Below are 20,841 nucleotides of genomic sequence, written 5' to 3'. Positions count from 1 at the left end.
ATCTTTTTATTTAATTAATGTGTTAGCTCTTATTTATGACACTTATATGATTAACGTAAATCTTGCATGTAATTAATGTTGAAAACTATTTTTTATTTGTATATAATACTTGTACACCATAATCAACTCACATTAATTTGATATTTGAGTTATTTCTGAGATCTGACCGCTCACAACCGATTTATGTAATCTTATGATATTTGATATAAAACAAATTTAGCCAATAAAAATGTAATTATCGTATCATCTAATTAACATAATTTATACATATAATTAATGTTAATAACTCTATTTATCCTATATAAAAAACTCTACACATATTTTCAACTCACATTTAAAAAATTCTCCCAATAACAAATATTTTCATTCATCATATGCACAATGCAAGGTTTTCGCTTGTGTCATATTGTTTCTTTGACAACCGATAAGACAAGTTGGAGAATCGAAGTGGCATGGATTCAACATCATAACGGGTGAGTTCAAAGGCCTTATTCTCATCTTCCGCGATGATGACGTAAGTACTGATTCAAACACATTATGCACATATGTCATCACAATATAATATATCCCTGTGTCATACTATAATTTAATTAATTAGAAGACCACTCACTGTTCTTTGTCTCCGGTGTTGCTGAATGTGGCGAAGCAGCAAATGCAGATTGTCCAGCTAAAACAATTGCAGAGAATATGCCTGATCATAGTTAGATGGATGTAAGAATTTTTTTTTTCTAGTTACTGAAGTTTTGATATTCTTTTAAATATTGATAAGATGCATGTTGATTTATTTGTGAATATTTAGGGGTCCGTCTCCAAAAAAATGAATTAACAGAGAAAGAGGAAACTTTTTCGACTCATTCTGGTGCAACGAAGATGACACTAGATTCCGTCAAGTCCACAAATAAAAGAGTTAGACAATCAGACAGTCCCGCAATCCTTGACGGCGATTTTATTTTTGATGTGAAAGGTCACTCCGAAAAAATGCATAAGATTAAAAAATTAAAAAATATTAATCATTAAGTACATTTGATATTTGATATTTCAATATGTTAAGTCTGCTTTATCTTTGTTTTAGAAATTCAACTATTAAAGGTTCATCATTTTTAAAATAGTAGAATAAAGTAGTCAATTAATACATTCCTAGATATGTTTTGGAGGATTTTCATTATGATTATTGTGTTTCGTTACATTGCATGCTTGGTAATGATTTGAGTTGGATTTCTTATTTATAATATTGATTAAAGTTTTTCTTGTTTTACTATTTGTACTTGCAATTTATATTAAATGTATTCAGTTAACACATGGCCAAAAATGAAAAAGAAAAATTTTCTACACCAAAATCAATTTTTTTTATGTCTCTTTTACACTCCATTACTTAACTATTTATTTATTATTTTAGCAATTAAGACTGTGTAAATTAATACATAATTAAAGCAAAAAAGTTATATGTGTGTTCGACACTTAATTCCTAAACTATTTTTAAAATTTTAGTAATTATTATCTTGATAATTGTTATGTGAATTTATTTTTATTTTGTTTTGCTAAATAATTACTATGTAAATTTATATAAATTGAAAGTAAAAGATTTTGTGTCTATTTTACACTTCGTTCCTTAGATAATTTTAGAAAATTAATGCAATTAATATCTTGATGATTAAGAATATAATAATCTTATTTGTATAACTATGACTTTAAAAATTTTATGGAATCAAAATAAAATTGACCATTACATCTCACTTATTTTTATAAAGATGTCTGAAATCAAGAGAAAAGTGACGACTACATCTCTCCAAAAATTTAAGATAATTTGATAAGTAATATGCAAAATCTAAGAAAAAAGTTATATGTGTTTTCTACTCTTCATTCATAATCTTCATTCCCAAACTAAAATTTTAAAATTATACCAATTATTATCTTCGTGATTGCTATGTAAATTGATATAAAATAAAAGCAAAAAAATTACATGCATATTCTACACTGCATTACTTAAATAATTTTAGAAACTAAGTGCAATTAATATCTTGGTGGTTAAGAGTGTATCTTTTCAAAATTACTATGACTTTTATGCTTAATTTTAAGTCTCACCTATTTTTATAAAAATTATAAAATCAAACCAATAGTGACAACTACACATCTCCATTTTTTATAGAAATAACCCTTAAGTAATATATATTTCTATGCTTCCTTTCTAAACCATTTTTTTTTTAAAATTTTAGCAAAATTTGTATCTTCGTGATTGTTGTGTAAAATATAAAATAAAAGAAAAAATAATTATATGTCGGTTCCACACTTCATTCCTTAATTATTTATAGAAAATTAGTGCAATTAGTTTGTTGGAGATTAAGAATGTAATAATATTTTTAAAAGTACTAGAACTATAACAATTGGATGTTTAATTTTACAAATCATATATTTTTTTATAAAGATTCATTAAATTAAGAGAAAAGTGATAACTACATCTCATTTATTTTTATAAAATTAACCCGTTAAGTAATAGACAAAATTAAAATAATAGATTATATGCGTTTTCTAAGCTTCATTCATAATTTTTTTTTAAATTTACGTAATTAGTATCTTGGTGATTATTGTGTAAATTGATATAAAATAAAAACAAATTTTTTCGTATATGTTCTACACTTCACTCTTTAGCTAATTTTAGTAAATTAATGCAATAGTATCTTGATAATTAATGATGTAATAATCTTTTTTACATTACTACAACTATAACAACTTTATAAGTGTATTTATAAACTCACAAGACAATTGACAATTAATTCTCACATACTTTTATAAATATAACAAATCAATAAATATACAAAATTTAAGATGAAGATTAGATGTGTGTTCCATACTTCATTCCTAAACTAATTTTTTAAATTTTAACAATTAGTATCTTCATGATTGCTGTGTAAATTGATATAAAATATAAACAAAAGATTTCATGTCTGTTGTATATGAAATATCTTGATAAAATTTTACCAAATTACTACAATTAGTATTTTCTTGATAAATAATGTAATAATATTTTTTTGTATACTATGACCATAACAACTTTATGTTTAATTTAAAAATTCACCAACTAATTGACAACTACATTACACCCATTTTAATAAAGATAACAATAAAAAAAACTTTTATATCTCAGTATTAAATTTTTAGATTCAAAATAAATTTCTTAATTTGTAGTATTTTATAATTAAATAGCCATGTTGTAAGTCATGTTCATATATTATAACTCATAACTTCTAAATATACGTTGTTCAGACGATTCTCGAAGAATTATAGATTAGTAATCGGATTTGAGTTTATATTCGTTCTTGCATAGTTAAGTTTATTGTCACATCTATTGGCTTAACTGTTAATATTGTTCACAAAATGATTCCTTACCGATCCGAATGCCTTTCATTCGCTCTCTTCACACGATATGTACAATACCCATTTCAGTGTACGGGTCCGTGTTATATTTTTTTTGGCTTTTCAACACTTGAAAATGAGTTTTCATTGATTGTAATATGATTCTTTTGGACGATTAGGTAAATCGTGTCATATAAATATTTTAATATTAATTTTATACTCACTCTGTCCTACTGGATTCTTCACATATTTTTTTTCATGCTTGACATGCATTTTAAGGCTACTATAAAGTATAATTCTATAATTTATTTTTAAAATTTTCTTTTTCTGTATAAAAGTTTAAATATTATATTTTTATTTAAAAGAAAAAAAATATTTAAAAATACTCGGGGAACCATGTTTTACGGGAGCCTTAAAATGCGTGTCGGTCTCCCGTCCCCCAATGTAAAGAATCCAGTGGGACGAAGGGAGTAAATCTTTATAGTAAAAATAGACATTTCTAACAATTTCTTTTCCCTATTTGTCAGCATAATAATATACAGACTTTTGTTATGGTAGATTTATGGAATGCTCTAGAAATTAATATTGTTGAGGGACAACAGTATGAAATATCTAATTTCCTTACCACGCATGCGACTGGAAATTACATGTTCGTTATGTCTTAAAAATATATTTCTCAAATTCAATATTGGTCCATTTAATTCATGAAAATCATGAAGTGGCCAATTTACCAACACACAGTTTCGAATTTGTGCAAGTACCTACTTTAGTCACAAATACGATAAAATGTGCTTTTAATCCGTCATTCGCCATCAGTATGATTATATTTCTCGATACTTATCTTATACAAAAATCATATGAAACACATTGTTTTCTATGTTTTAACATGTCATTTCTGAGATGTAATTGGAGTAGTTGAACATCTTCAACCAATGGTTAACATGAACCTGATATTTGAACTCAAATCACTGATGAGATTCAAACATTTTTATGACAGTTTCTATTTAATATGTTATAAATAAGATCAATCCACTAATTACAAAATACCTTAAATTTTAAATTTAACGTTCCATTTTAATTTTCACACAATACTATGTAAATTGAATATAGTGGGTGAATTAACTGAGAGTATAATACCTTTATATGAAGATGTTTTGAACACACCAGTCATAGTTATTTTTTCAAGTGCAAAAGTTATGATAGATAGAGGTAAGCGCTTAGATTTCATTCATAATATTTAAATAATAAATATAACTAAAACTTTAGACTGTGTCTAACTTAGGTTATGTGTATTTTTTTTAATCTCAGGCATTGTTTCAATCACCAATACTTGAGCATCAAGAATTTATATTTATGAGGGTTAAACTGAGGTTTGAAATTTCATTAACAGCATAGACATATTCCACATCACCGGTTCCTCTTCTGTTCTGGTATTTTTCATCCAAACTGCTTGAATTTTCCTGTTTTTCATTCCTTGTTTTCCTGACTACATGCTGCCATATGTTCTTCAACTCTTCCTCACGTATAGGCTTGATTAAGTAATCACAAGCCCCGTGTCTTATTCCTCTTATAATAGCACTGGTGCTTCCATATGCCGAAATCACTGTAACACATTATATCACATTAGTATACACATGCACTAAGCCATACTAGCATATCTCGCTCCTAGAGCAGGGTCTAGAGAACAAATATACTTGTGCATTTCATTGAAAAAATGACTACTTACTAATGGCAGGAAGGTTCATTTCCAAACCAACGAATTCAAGGAGCTTAAAGCCATCCATATCATGAGTATGTACATCAATTAGGACTAAATCAAAACAACATTTCCTCTCCCGTAGCAGATCTATAGCAGCAGTAGCCTGGGAGCATGTTGTAACTGCAAGCATGAAAACATTGGTGAATCATAAGACGGACAAAAAAGCATCAGGCATGTGATTTTAACTTAAGGACTTTTATTTCCACTATTACTAAATCATTTAGAAATCTATTATCAAATCATAATTGCACTATTCCGGACTCTTGCAAGCAGCAGCTCTTTTGTAACTCATAGTTGCACTTACAACCAAAACATGAAGGTGAAATAACCTAGAAAGTAAGTAAGGATGCTGCAAACATCTACTTCGAGCCCATATGAAAAAGACAATCTTGCTAACTAGATAGACCTCTAGCTAGGTCAGTGACTTTGTATACAGTATTCTTAAGCACCTTAATTGCAATCAACTGGAAAACAGGCCTGCACATCCGTGATCCTCAATAACCTTATCCACAGACCTGACAATGAGGCCATTAACGATAAAATCTTGCACTACTCATTATAAATTTGCCCACTCTCCAATAATATTAACACATGCGTATTTAAGTTAATCTGTAGCAGCAAAGACCTAATTACTGTATAAACAATGGTAATTTAGGCAAACATCACGTTGCTGCTCCTGCCAAATTATCACAATACTTCTATTAACCTACCAAATTCAGAATGCTACTTCTTTCATTCATAGCATGTCACTTAATGTTACACTAAGCTTTATATAGTTCTACGGTTTTCTTTTGGTATAAAGTAACAGGTAAAACAGTTGTTAGGATCTAGGAACTACAATCCTCAGATGATGATTGACATTAAAATTAGTTTTACCACAATATAGGAATCATCAAACATGATTGGTCTGTGAGTATCATATCAAGATTTTTTAGATTTCTTAACTAATCTTGTAATGTCAACTTGAAACTTACAAGTCTCCATCTCCATGCTTCATATACCCTTCCTTCCCGTCGATCATATCATAAAAAACATGACATATGACCGGCTAATGAACTATTCAAGCAAACAAAAGAACAAGATTCAATAAGGTCGGCCCCTGGGATTCGTGGGCCTTAGTCGAAATCGGTTTATGGGGCCTAACCAATATATATCATGCAACTTCATATATATTTTACTTGAAGGAGTTGAAATTATTTCGGTTTCAGCTTCAAACTGCTCGTTTCAGGCATTAGTTCAATTCTCTACCATATAACTGTTTCTGAATTAAATTGAACCAATAATCAACATTTGAAGTTCATATTATAGAATGATTTGACCTCTCTGAGTTTTGTATTATAAGGATCAGAAGATATGAAGAATGGTAAAAGCTTATGTTTTAGAATGGCATCTCTTTATGAAGCAATACTATTTTCAAGATGACAAGCACAACAAAGTATCAAACAGAACAACACAACCATATTAATAACAAGTGGAAACAGAACATATGAACATATTGGCACATACTAAATAAGATCCAGCTTTACAAACTATTTCTAAAGCTCTATTTAAATGATGCAGAGTATTACAACATCCTCTTTCTCTAAGCTACTGATGAACCTGAGTCAACGGAAAGAAAAAACCAATAATCTTCCTCCAAGGATAGTCTTTATAAGGAACCTGAATATGCTTAGAGAAATATACGAATAGCGCCAGCATATCATGGCGGTTTTACAAATTCAAGAAACTGACTGAGATGCTAAATATTAAGATAACAAAAGGAGAGATAATATTTACCAGACTAAGATGACATCTTTATAATGTTTATGCATTTGAGCAGGGAAGTAGAAAATTCACCTGTTACTTATGTAACAATTTCAATCGCTCTCGCTAAATACTTGTTTGACAAAGTAAAACTTGATGATATACCCATCCAAGAATTGATGAGATGCAAAGAAGTTCAAAATCTCAAAAAATATTACCCAGAGACAAGGTCTTATCCTAGTGTAAAACAACATGCCTCATCAATATCTGAATCATAATCAAAATCTCCTGATAAGTTATTGAAGGAGAGGTTCCAGCAGCTTAGAAAGTTTAAACCTTATAGACTTTGTGGAAGGAGACTAAACAATTGACTGACAGGATCCTTTTAACTCGATTACACACTCGGTCTAAATTTAGTAAAGCAAGAATCTTCCCACGGATGTTGTTGTTTGATAGATCCGTGGAGAACAGAAACCCTGGAGGTGGTCTTTTGCTCATATCTTTCGCATCATCTATTATTTTTTCATCAGTCTAATGATGTTTAATTAGCGATCACTACTCTCACTTGTTATTACTCCAAGATTAGTGGAAGAAGAGAAGTATGTTTCTTACAATCTGATTCTGTATCAAGTTTAGAATTCAAATTGACAAGTAATCCCACATCCGTATTAATAAATTTAGCAAATTGAACCGGAGTATACTATACTCAGAAGAAAAAATATTTGCTCTTTAATTAGTGGAAGGGAAAAGGTTATTGCTCAAATTAAATTGTTGAGATCAAATTTTGAACTTTCAAAGGACAATTTCAATGATAAAACTACTGCATAAATTTCGACAACTCATCCATTCAAGTATTAAAGTTGGACAAAATCAGATCACAGGAAAAATAAGTCTTTGTGTGGAAAATTTAAGTGCCATGATTACAAGTGACAAAACATAAGTGATTTTTATATTTTAGCAAATGGTAATATGATAATAGATGATGCGAAAGGATATGATCAAAAATATACCTCTAAACCCGGGTTCAAGTTCTTAGATCTATCAAACAACAACATCAATGAAACGATTCCATAAGAGCGGAGGCAGGAGCCAGCCATCAAAATCAGTCAGTCCAGCTGCCATATAGTCCAGACATGCATGGTCGAATCTCAGCCGAGCTAGAGATCATGTTCTGTTACAGATATACTAAGATGTAGAGAGCTTTGTAGATATGCATGGAGTAAAGAGAGGAGGAGGGATGTCCATATATTTATAGTCCAGAAGAGTTGTATCCAAGAAAATTTGGGCAATCAAGTGTAGATTTAAATTCGAGATCCCTTATTGAAGTGTATACAGATTAATATATCAACGGTGCAGGAAGAAATGTCTAAGGAATGAAGGGCGAGATTTGAATAAGTTACAGGGGGAAAAAAGAAGCCAGAAGGAGGTTAAAGAAACACATTTTTCCCTAACCTTTTTAACTGAAAGAGGGGAACTACTTATTGCCTATCAATGTGTTTGCAGTGCTCTGCATTAGTGGATCAGTGGAGTGTGCATTATTGGAATGCTTTCACAAAATGCAACATGCGCGAAAAATAAACATGTTAGGAGAATAGGAGTTCATCAATATGTGCTACACCTTTTTTGATAATCATATCCATTGTAGGCAAAAAAAGGTTAATAATTCGAAAGTAATAGATAACAGCTGTTATAGGATACCTTCTATGCATCTAGAAACTATGCTTAAGATCGTTTAAACAGCAGTTGCAGAAACGTCAAGACGGAAATATAGTTTTAAGTAGAGAAAAGGTCGAGAATTCCTCCCTTCCTCTTCTTTTCTATCATAGGAACGCAGCTATCAATATATCGGACACATTGGCCGTCTATTACCCTTCTGCGCTATCAGTACACGTTTCAGGTACATTGGCCATCAAGAAAGAGGATGGCAGTCACTACAAGAAACATGGCTTTTTCCGACCGTCTTATAACGACCGATTTGGCGGTCGGTAAAACCCTGTTTCTTGTAGTGAGTGTCTTCAAAATAATAAAAGGTTATAATAATTGACTTCAGATCAACCAAAATAAGCTCTTTACCAGCTACCATAATGGAATTATTATTAATGGCTCGGTGATTCAAACAATTATTAGGAGTATATATGCACAATGACGACATGCCAATTCCATGTTCATTCTCCACAATTAAGCATGCGTTTGTTGAAAAATAGAGTACTGATCATCTCTTTTAATTCTCAACTCCAAAAGAATATGAATTCGGGTCAAACATTGATCTATAAATTATTGTTATAATATAATTAAAAAAATATTTAAAGAAGCTGATACATAAGCAGATTTATAAACTACTAGTCAAACAGGCTTTATAGAAGTTAAGGTCAAATATTATTTCAGGCTTTATTGTTAACGTTAATTAGTTATAAACTAACCACGATAAACATTGCCACAATATCAGTACCAGTGACACTTGATTTTACTTCTGAATTACATTAAGACCATAAAGGAAGCAAGCTACATAATCTTATTTGAGCAGCACAGCACACACTTACACACATAACACACTCGATACAGACAATACTTGATAACACAGCTTGCTAGGCATGCATTATTTATGAAACTTAGGCAAGCGCACAAGGGGTTTCTTGTTCTTGCGATATTCAGCAATCAAAATGCCACCATACCTCTGCGCAGCTTGGTAAGAATCGATAGATACAACCTCCTTCTTAGCCTGAACCGCTACGGGAATAATCATCTGATAAACATGGCTTTTTGGCTGCTGATACTTGTAGTTGTGTACATATTGGTACTCATCCAACGTGGCAAACCCTTCTGCCCCAATGTTATTAAGGTCTGGTTTACTTTGATACATTTTAAAAGTAGCTGATATGATAGAAAGGGGTCACTAATCAGTTTATCTTGCTATAACTCGTTGCTAGCTAGTTTGTTTGGTTTATGAGGTTCTACTCCAACCTAGTATATAGAGAGAGAAATGTTAGTGATAAAAGGTATATTAAACCATCATAATTTATGTTTTATCTGATAATAAAGTGTAGTTTGTGTACCTTATTTCGGGTATGACCTTCTTGAAATTTCAAGTACTCCAGTCCTGTTACAAACTAATATAGAATATATTATATAGAGAGCATTACAAGAACAAAATTACTAAGAGAATAGAGAAGATTTTTATTTCATATATCAATCACATATCTTACAATGGTTTATATAGGGCTAGAGTTTGTAGGTTACAAGTAGCATGAAAAGCCAAAGGGTGTAAAATGAAAAGCCAAAGGGTGTGAGAATTAATGGGGTAAGTTGTAAGGTTAAAAGTCATTCAAATATATAACACTCCCCCTTGAATGACTCGTATAAACAACATGCCTCATTAAAACCTTACTAGGAAAAACCCTGTGGGAAAAACCCTAGTGAAGGAAAAAGAGTACATGTGTTACACGTGTAATAAAGAGTGCATTATATCTCCCCCTCATTTTAACACGACTATGAAAATCAGCATAGATCTCGAAATTTACGCATCCCAATCTTGTGTACAAGCTTCTCGAAGGAAGATGTAGGAAGTGCTTTTGTGAACAAGTCTGCTGGATTTTCACATGATCGAATCTGACAAACATCAATTTCCCCCCTTTGTTGAAGTTCATGGGTAAAGAAGAACTTTGGATCGATGTGCTTTGTCCTATCACCTTTAATGTAACCTTCTCGAGTCTGAGTTATGCATGCTTCATTATCTTCAAATAAAATAGTAGGGCTTCCTTTATTGACTAACAGACCGCATGATTCTCGAATATGATGGACCAAAGACCTTAGCCAAACACATTCTCGACTAGATTCATGTAGCGCCAATAACTCAGCATGATTCGAAGAAGTTGCTGCAAGAGTCTACTTTGTAGACCGCCAAGATATTGCGGTATCACCATATGTGAATACATAACCTGTTTGTGATCTTCCTTTGTGCGGATCAGACCGATATCCTGCATCTGCATAGCCAACTAATTCCACTTTTGAGTCTTTAGAATAAAATAAACCCATATCCATTGTTCCTCGAAGATATCTAAATATTTGTTTCACACCAGTCCAATATCTTCGAGTTGGAGCAGAACTATGTCTTGCAAAAAGGTTGACAGAAAATGCAATATCAGGACGTGTACAATTGGCAAGATACATTAGTGCACCAATGGCACTAAGATATGGTACTTCAGGACCAAGAAGTTCTTCTCCCTTTTCTCTTGGGCGGAATAGATCCTTATTCTTTTCTAATGATCGTACAACCATGGGTGTACTCACAGGATATGCCTTATCCATAATAAACCGTTTAAGAATCTTTTCAATATACGAAGACTGGTGGACAAAGATTCCAGTAGATAAATGTTCAACTTGAAAACCAAGGCAGAGTTTTGTTTTACCCAAGTCCTTCATTTCAAACTCCTTTTTCAAATATTCAATCGTCTCATTAAGTTCATCTGGGGTTCCAATGATGTTTAAATCATCAACATATACTGCAATGATAGTAAACCCCAATTTTGTCCTTTTAATAAAAACACATGGACATATTACATTATTGGTATATCCATCTTTCAAAAGATATTCACTGAGACGATTGTACCACATACGACCCGACTGTTTCAATCCGTATAATGATCTCTGTAATTTAATTGAGTAAATCTCTCGGGGTCTTGAACTATATGCTTCAGGCATTTTTAACCCATCAGGGATTTTCATGTAAATGTCACTATCGAGTGATCCATACAAGTAGGCAGTTACAACATCCATTAAATTCATTCGGAGCCCTTCTAGAATTGATAAACTTATTAAAAATCTGAATGTTGTTGCATCCATTACCGGGGAATAAGTTTCTTCGTAATCGATTCCCGGTCTTTGTGAGAAACCTTGAGCAACAAGGCGTGCCTTGTATCTCACAATTTCATTTTTCTCATTTCTTTTACGCACAAATACCCATCTATATCCGACGGGTTTTATACCTGCAGGTGTTTGGACAATAGGTCCAAAAACTTGGCGTTTTTCAAGTGATTTCAGTTCAGCTTCAATAGCTTCTTTCCATTTTGGCCAATCATTTCTTCTTTTACATTCATAGATCGATCTAGGTTCATGATCCTCGATTTCCTCAGAAATGTCAAGTGCAGCTGCATATGAAAATATATCATCCATGACAATTTCTTTTCTATTCCACCTCTTTCCTGAAATGACATAATTTATCGAGATCTCTTCATTGTCAACAATTTCAGGTGTTTGATCATCTTTGGAAGACGTTTCTTCAGTGATCATCAATTCTACGATGTCATTTGATGTTCCAGCTTTATTATCAAGTCTCCTTGTTTTTCTTGGAGTTTTATCCTTGGATCCAATAGGTCTTCCACGCTTCTGGCGTGCTTTAGACTCATTTGCTAGCATGATTTTATTATCTTCTTCAGGAAGTTTAATCTTACAAGGAACATTAACAGCTGGTATATGTGACTTTGTCACATTTTTGACATCAGTAAATGCATCAGGCAATCTATTTGCGACTTCTTGTAGGTGGATAATTTTTTGAACTTCAAGTTCACATTGATTTGTACGAGGATCATAATGAGACAGGGACACTGCATTCCACAAAATTTCTTGCTTTTCTTTTTCAAATTTTGTCTTATCCCCCCCTAATGCAGGAAAAATTGTCTCATCAAATTGACAATCGGCAAATCTTGCCGTGAATAAATCACCAGTCTTGGGCTCCAAATATTTAATAATTGAGGGAGAATCAAATCCAATATATACCCCTAGTCTTCTTTGGGGTCCCATTTTTGTTCGTTGGGGAGGGGATATTGGAACATAAACAGCACACCCAAAAATTTTCAAGTGAGAGATATTTGGTTCTTGACCATTTACCAGTTACAGTGGGGAATATTTATGATAAGAAGTCGGTCTTAACCGAACTAAAGAAGCCGCATGTAATATTGCATGTCCCCAGGAAGTAGTTGGTAAATTTGTTCTCATAAGTAATGGTCTCGCAATTAGTTGTAGCCTTTTAATGAAAGACTCGGCAAGACCATTTTGAGTGTGTGTGTGGGCAACAGAATGCTCCACTTCAATCCCAATAGACATACAATAATCTTTAAAAGATTGGGATGTAAATTCTCCTGCATTGTCCAATCGTATTTTCTTTATATTATAATCAGGAAATTGTGCTCGTAATCGAATTATTTGAGCAAGGAGTCGTGCAAAAGCAACATTACGAGTGGACAATAAACTAACATGTGACCATCTTGTTGATGCATCAATGAGTACCATAAAGTACTGAAATGGCCCACTAGATGGGGTAATTGGTCCACATATATCTCCTTGAATTCGCTCCAAAAATTTTGGGCATTCGATTGCAACTTTCACAAGGGATGGTTTTGTTATCAATTTTCCTTCAAAACAAGCAACACATGAAAAATCTTTGGACAATGGAACAATTTTGTTTTTGAGTGGATGTCCATTTGAATTTTCAATAATTCTTCGCATCATTGTTGAACCCGGATGGCCTAAACGATCATGCCATATAATAAAATTTGTCGGGTCAACAGATCTTGTATTAATAGTCATGTGTGACTCAACTGGATTTATGAAAGTATAATATAATCCAAAATTATATGATGGGAGTTTTTCTATCACATGTTTCCTCCCTGAGATAGTAGTCGTGATACACAAATATTCACTTTCAAGTTCATTTGTTGTCTCAATATGATAGCCATTGTGGCGTATATCTTTAAAACTCAAAAGATTTCTTTTTGATCGGGTGGAGAATAGTGCATTTTCAATCAACAAACATGTACCATTAGGTAGCACTATACTTGCTCTTCCGGAGCCTTCAATTATATTTGATGCACCCGATATTGTATTTACATTAGCTTTGGCTAATGTTAGATGCGAAAAATATTTTTGATCTTTTAAAATTGTATGTGTGGTTGCACTATCTGCCAAACAAAAAGATTCCTCATCTTTTATAGCACATGATGAGAGGTTGCTGGCAATCATTTCTTCACGAAAAATAAAATAAAATTAGAAGTAGAGGTAAAACATCTCAAGTACTTCATTAAAGAAAATTACATAAGCAACTGATAAGGATGATTATCATAGTTCAAAAATTAAGTACTAACAATCCAAAATAAATAAGGAAAACGTTCAACAAGCAAGTAAGGCCTTTCTTAATTATTCTTAGGCTCATCACCACCAAATTTAGGCATATTCACATCGACATCTTCAAAGAAATCACCAACTTCCATGTGAGTAAAGGCCGAAGGATCAACTTGGCCATCACTTCCAAGATGTGCTTCAAGATGAGCAATCCCCAAAGGATCATTCTGTTCGGTGAAATTAGTTTCAACATTTTTCAAAGATGCTTGATATAGGTCAGCAAAGTGCTTGGAGGTACGACATGTACTTCTCCAATGACCTTTCATTCCACAACGGCTACAAGTACTTTCACTCTTTTTAACCATTGTACTTCCCTCGGGTTTCTCCTCATTTGTTTTCTGTTTTTGATAGTAAGGCTTCCTTTTAAAGTGGGGGCGATTTTGTTGATTTCGGCCTCGACCACGCCAAAATCCATGACCACGGGCACGCCCACGTCCACGTCCATATCCATGCCCACGTCCACGTCCAAATGATTTATTATCTCTATATTCATTATTAGTCACCGCATTCACTTCAGGGAATGGTGTTGAGCCAGTGGGACGTGCTTGATGATTTTTCAGCAAAAGTTCATTATTTTGTTCAGCAAGAAGCAACACAGAAATAAGCTCAGAATATTTCGTGAATCCATGTTCACGATATTGTTGTTGCAAGAGCATATTATTGGCATGGAAAGTGGAATATGTTTTCTCCAACATATCTTTATCGGTGATATTCTCGCCACATAATTTCAATTGAGATGTAATTTTGAACATGGCAGAGTTATACTCGCTCACACTTTTATAATCTTGCAATCGCAAGTGTAGCCAATCATAGCGAGCTTTAGGAAGTATCACCGTTTTCTGGTGATCATATCTTTCTTTGAGATCTTTCCAAAGAGTTGATGGATCTTTAATAGTCAGATATTCAGTTTTCAAGCCTTCATCAAGGTGATGGCGAAGAAATATCATGGCCTTTGCCTTGTCTTGTTCAGAGGTCTTATTTCCCTCTTTTATGGTGTCACCGAGACCCCCACTAAGATGGATTTCAGCATCAAGAATCCATGTCAAATAATTTTTTCCGGTGACATCAAGTGCGTTAAACTCAAGTTTCGTAAGATTCGACATTTTCACTAAAAATAAACAAAACTCGAATCAACATCAATATTTATGCACATAAATATAATGCAATGCGATAATTTTTTATGACAAGATAACAAATAATTTGCGAAAGAAATAGATTATCACTTATCAAATATACTCACTTAAACAAATATAATATATTACACATAATGATGCATTTAATCAACAAGTTTAATAGAACATGATTTTAGTTAAGTCTCAGAGACTAAAATATATGCTATTCATTGATAACAACCCATCTTAGTTAACATGACAATTATTAATACGCATGCACAAGTAAAACAAATATAAATTACTGCTACATCAACTCTTAGTCACGGAAATAGATTATAAAAGCTGCAGGAGACAAGGCATAGCCTAGCTTTTAGTTTTTAACTATTCATGCAAAGTGCAAATCTCCCTAAATTTGTACAACCAAACTGTTGGCTTTAACATGGCGTTGTAACAGATACACATGCATTTTAATTACGCACAGAAATTTATAAAAAAAAAAGAAGCAAATATGCATCACTTAATCAGATTATAGCATAAAAATATCAAGCCACTTAAGTAATTTGCAAGGGATAACATAAGAACTAATACAAATAATTCATGAAGCAGAAAACAAGTGAAGTGATTTTAATTTTACTTACGCAAATGTTCAACTAAGCAGGCATGAAAATCAGGTCAAGCAATTAGCATAAATGATTAGTACAGAATATTATACATGCATCCACTTATATATTTAACCACCCGCAAAGTGTAATACGTGAACATGACAAATATGAACTAAAAGAATAGACTAGCATGTTATGGATCTAGTTTTACTAACATGCAATCATGCCTGCGGTAATATATTCATTTAACAATTAAAACATGGGCATACCTTTGTAGAGACAGGAAGTAATGATCACCCAGCTAGTACTAGTACTTGTGTTGACAAGAAACTCGTGTAAACTCGTAAACCAACTTCTCCTTCTGGTGCACCCACAGATCTTATTAGCTTTCGTGCTGATAACGTGTTACAAACTAATATATAATATATTATATAGAGAGCATTACAAGAACAAAATTACTAAGAGAATAGAGAAGATTTTCATTTCATATATCAATCACATATCTTACAATGGTTTATATAGGGCTAGAGTTTGTAGGTTACAAGTAGCATGAAAAGCCAAAGGGTGTAAAATGAAAAGCCAAAGGGTGTGAGAATTAATGGGGTAAGTTGTAAGGTTAAAAGTCATTCAAATATATAACAAGTCCAAAATTATTAGGTTAAGTGTGTATTCATGTGATGATTAATCAGATCACAAACTATTAGGTTAAATGTTTTTATATGATGATTAAATTAAATCATAAACAATTATACAGCTGTTACATGTAAATCACTTAAATCTATTTTGTTGCTACTGTATAATCCCCAAATAGTAAAGTATAATAATAGTATAAAGAGGATCGGGAAACAATGATTAGTTGTTATTAGGGGTGTAAATGATCAAAATTGTTCGTAAGCAAGTCGAGCTCGGCTTATAAAACATTTGAATTTGGGTCGAAAATATTAATTGAGCTGAGTTCGAACTCGAGTTTTTCCAATTTTTAACCAAGCCGAGCTCGAGCTTTAAATTACTTGACTCGTAAGGTGCGCGAGCCTTGTCGAGCCTCTATTTTTTAATATTTTTAATATAAATATGTAATATTTTTTATATAATATTTATTATCGAGCCGAACTCGAGCCGAACTGATCATATTTCGAGTTTTTGTTAATATTTAGTGAAATTATTCGAGTTTTCGAGCTGAACTCGAGTTTACCTAATTTTTACGAGCCGAGTTTCGAACGTGAAATTAAAGACTCGCTTGAACTCGAGCTCGAGCTCAAGCTCAAACTCATGCCTAAACTATTTTAATTGAATTCGAACCTAGCCTGACAGTGTTCGACTTGGCTCGGCTAGATTACACCCTAGTTGCTATGAAGCTAATATGTGGTGGAAGCGGTAGCTTGCATAATTATATATTAGAAAAAATAATTTTATGTTACAACTAGATTTTATTAAAAATATTTTAATAGTTTATATTACAATAATATGTAGTCAATTACGAAAATTCATTTGCACTAATTATATTACTATATATAAGTTATATATAATTTAACCCAAAATTAGATAATCCAATTTTTCATTTTTAATTTGGCAAAAAAAGGTGCCCATAACAAGAAATTAAATAATAATAATAATAACTATTACTGTTTTAAACCGAATATTTTTTTTATTTTATAATTTTAATATAGATATATCATTTCAAGTAAGACCTAATGGAATAATGATTTTTTAACTAGTCGTGTTGAAAAAAGATTTATAACTAGATATGTTGACAGACTCACTAGCACAGATTCCTTCGTATATTGGAGATATATACAATATATAGGTATGTTTAGATTTATATGGGGCTAGATGCTGATTACCTAGCCAGATGATGGGAGATGATGACATATGTAGATGAACAAGTAACATGCAACTATATATGAAGAGTTCTTATATCCCAGCCAATGCTTTAGAATCTGTAAATTGCAGCTTCCAGTTCAGAAATTGTAAAGTTGTGATTACTTAGTAGATAGATTTGTGATCAATAGGCAATGTTAGAGTATTGAGTATATGAAATGGTCCCCAAACAATATCTGCTAATTTAATTTATGAAACCCTAAACACTTTGTTTATAAAATTTTCTTCCATATTGATTTTTGTGATAATCATAAATAATTTTCTCAGGTTATAATCTTATTTATTACTCCCTCCGTCGTCCCAGTGAATTCTTTATATATAGGCACATATTTTAAGACTATTATATAATTTATTTTTAAAATTTTCTTTTTCTATATAAAAGTTTAAATATTATATTTTTATTTAAAAGAAAAAATATTTAAAATTATTTATAATTTTACGGGAGTTTTAAAATACGTGTTGATTCCGGTCCCCCAACATAAACAACTCACTGGAACGGAGAGAGTATATATTGTTTTTTTAAAACTGGGGAGTAAGATTAACTCAATCAAACTAGAAAAAAGATAACTTTCTATCATTCCTATTCTTTCACTCTTTTTAATCATTTCTAGATATTTGTATGTGGATGATTAGTAAAAGAGGAAGTAGCACATGGCAGGGGTATATATCGTAGATATGCGAGGCATTTAATCATAAACTTTCAAAGAATGGAATTCAAGATCCCAAAAGGATGGTGTGCAGATAAAGATTAGTAATTACAAAGTTTATCGTTTAAAGGTAAAGCATTATTCATTTCCCACTGTACAGGCATATATTACATATATGAAGACACATGACTAAAGAGATTCTAACACATTTAGGAACGAATATAAAGAAAATGGTGTTTCACGAGGAGAAGAAGACAAAATAACTTAGGTTCGTTGCTTATGAACTGTTGTTGGTTTAAATGATGTCCTCTAATTCTCTTCTTTTTGGTGTATAAACTTTCATTAAAGCTCGTTTATGAGTAATTGATTACTTTAGCTGCCCTGTTCATTCAACCATATAACTAAATCAAATTAACTGAAATAATGTTGTAGTTGAACACGATAAGATAACTCAACTGCTAAAGGTTATGAGACAGATACTCGTATGATATATAAACCTAATAATTATTTTAAAAAACATATAAGTTTAACTGTTCATAACACGATAGAATAATAAAAACATATTATTTTTGAATCCAACTGTCCAAAATGTCTTAAAAGTTTATCTTTTAAAGGTAAAAGCATTATTCATTTCCCACTATACAGGCATATATTACATATATGGAGACACATGACTAAAGAGATTCTAACACATTTAGGAACAAATATAAAGAAAAAGGTGTTTCGAGTAGCTCTGTTATAAAAATCGACCGATTTTTTAAATCACTTAAAAATCGGTCAAAAATATTTGTCCGATTTTTGATAAATCACTGATTATTCATCTGATTTTTTAAAAATCATCCGATAAATCGTAAATCGGTATCTCAACTGAATAGTTTCGATTTCCGAAATTTGTAACGCTGACGAGGAGAAGAAAACAAGATAACTTGTGTTAATTTGTTGGTTAATTATGAGCTATTGTTGGTTTAAAGCGATTCTCTTCTTTTTGGTGTATAAACTTTCATCTAAGCTTGTTTATGAGTATTTGATTACTCGAGTACAATTTTATTTAGACACGGAATAATAAAATTAACTATATTTGTAAATATATTTGGTCGATCCAAAAAGCAGTGAGTTGCAGTGCAGGTGATAACGCTCATCTAGCGTCCAGGTACCTTTAATTATAAAGTCGAGCTTTTGAATTCTACCGATCATTAAAGTTTCCTGGAATATATATTTTGTTTTGTTTCGCTTCAACTAGATTTTTGCTCCCTTTTTTATAGTATTTTATAGTATTTTAGTGATTTGTTCTTGTTGACTTGTTTCCACTTTATTAATTTTATTCAATCACTCAAATACGTCAACAATAAATAGAAAAATTGAGATGAAATCACCTAAAACAATTTATTTACTTTTGAAATTTGGTCAAATTCGCATTTACGGTCATTTATCTTATACGGAAAAAATATATTTATTCAACACAGTCTTGGTGCTGTGGTATATTTCTGGCTATGTCCCTTAATAATTGAAAGCAGTTAGATGCAATTTGAAAGATGTCAATTTGATGAATAGTATTATTGAATTTCAACTGATAACAAGATTGAGAATATGATTTTATTATTACTTTGTATTAAAAATGCATTCTCGTTAAATCGGGAAGAAATCTCGTGATCTAAACATACGCATAGACTTGCATGTTCAACTCCAACTACATACATTCGCTTCTTTGTCGGAATGTTTTGAAAAAATAACTTTTTCCCGGTGCTCAGCATATTAGAAAAAATAAATTGTATTTCTATAATAATATAACTTCAATTATATATATCACCAATTACGAGTATTTTTCTAAAAAAAAGTAAAATATAAATTCACTAAAAGAAACGAAGGATTTTCGCTGCACATGAGTTGAATGTTAGGAACCTGTGAACATCTCACGTTTACTACTGAGAGCTTTGTTCAGATCAACTTACAAGTTTCAGATGTTTGTAGTGATTAGATGACTAAGTGATCTGCACTATAACTTCTCCCATTCCTTATTTCAGAGAAAATTGCTCCTTTTAATTGATGACTATCAAAAAAATCAGAAAATATTTATTAGTAACTATGATTTACGAGTCGTAAATTCTATTGTCTTTATATGTTGATAATATAATTATTACTGGCAATAATTATGATGATATTGAGTCATTGAAACGTGAGTTGACTCGTTATTTTACTATGAAAGATTTGAGTTTACCACATTACTTTTTGCAAATTGAGGTTACTACTGCTAGCTCACCAAAGGAGTATCTTTTGTGTCGATCTAGGTACATTGCTGATTTACTTGACCGTGCATGTTTTACTGATAACAAAACTGTAAAAACTGCTTTAAAGATGAATGTTAGATATTCTTCATCTGATGGTCTTCCCTTGGCCGATCCTACTTTATAATATCGCACAATTATTGGTAGTCTTGTTTATCTCACTGTTACTCGTCCGGATATTGCACATGGTGTTCATATAATTAGTCAATTTGTCATTTTTTATACTACCGTAAAATGGGCTACAATTATTTGTATTCTCAGGTATTTTCGTGGAATTCAATTTCAGAGTTTTTT

The 20,841-nt window shown here is 31.8% G+C and overlaps 1 protein-coding gene and 2 long non-coding RNA genes across 3 annotated transcripts; all 3 read right to left on the bottom strand.

The window, feature by feature from the left end:
- Positions 1–4,563: 4,563 nt before the first annotated feature.
- On the bottom strand, positions 4,564–8,492 carry LOC141704204 (uncharacterized). The gene is made up of 3 exons (XR_012567871.1): positions 7,864–8,492; positions 5,078–5,230; positions 4,564–4,954 (listed from the first exon to the last, which is right to left on the bottom strand). It is a non-coding gene; the product is annotated as an uncharacterized LOC141704204 (long non-coding RNA).
- A 623-nt stretch (positions 8,493–9,115) lies between these two features.
- LOC141704205 (uncharacterized) lies at positions 9,116–9,991 on the bottom strand. Its single transcript, XR_012567872.1, has 2 exons — positions 9,907–9,991; positions 9,116–9,814 (listed from the first exon to the last, which is right to left on the bottom strand). It is a non-coding gene; the product is annotated as an uncharacterized LOC141704205 (long non-coding RNA).
- A 4,046-nt stretch (positions 9,992–14,037) lies between these two features.
- Positions 14,038–15,129, bottom strand: LOC141704203 (uncharacterized). Its single transcript, XM_074507504.1, has one exon. The coding sequence runs from the start codon at positions 15,127–15,129 to the stop codon at positions 14,038–14,040; it is 1,092 nt and encodes a 363-aa protein (XP_074363605.1).
- Positions 15,130–20,841: the final 5,712 nt, after the last annotated feature.

Source organism: Apium graveolens, unplaced genomic scaffold (genome assembly GCF_009905375.1).
Source record: "Apium graveolens cultivar Ventura unplaced genomic scaffold, ASM990537v1 ctg7546, whole genome shotgun sequence".
In the NCBI taxonomy this organism is placed as follows: Eukaryota; Viridiplantae; Streptophyta; class Magnoliopsida; order Apiales; family Apiaceae; genus Apium; species Apium graveolens.
The sequence above is the reverse complement of the archived record's forward strand: the minus strand, read 5'-3'. Positions and strand labels throughout refer to the sequence as shown.

Excerpts from the sequence above, each read along its gene's own strand:
- LOC141704203 (XM_074507504.1), bottom strand. The coding sequence starts at position 15,129 with ATGTCGAATCTTACGAAACTTGAGTTTAACGCACTTGATGTCACCGGA.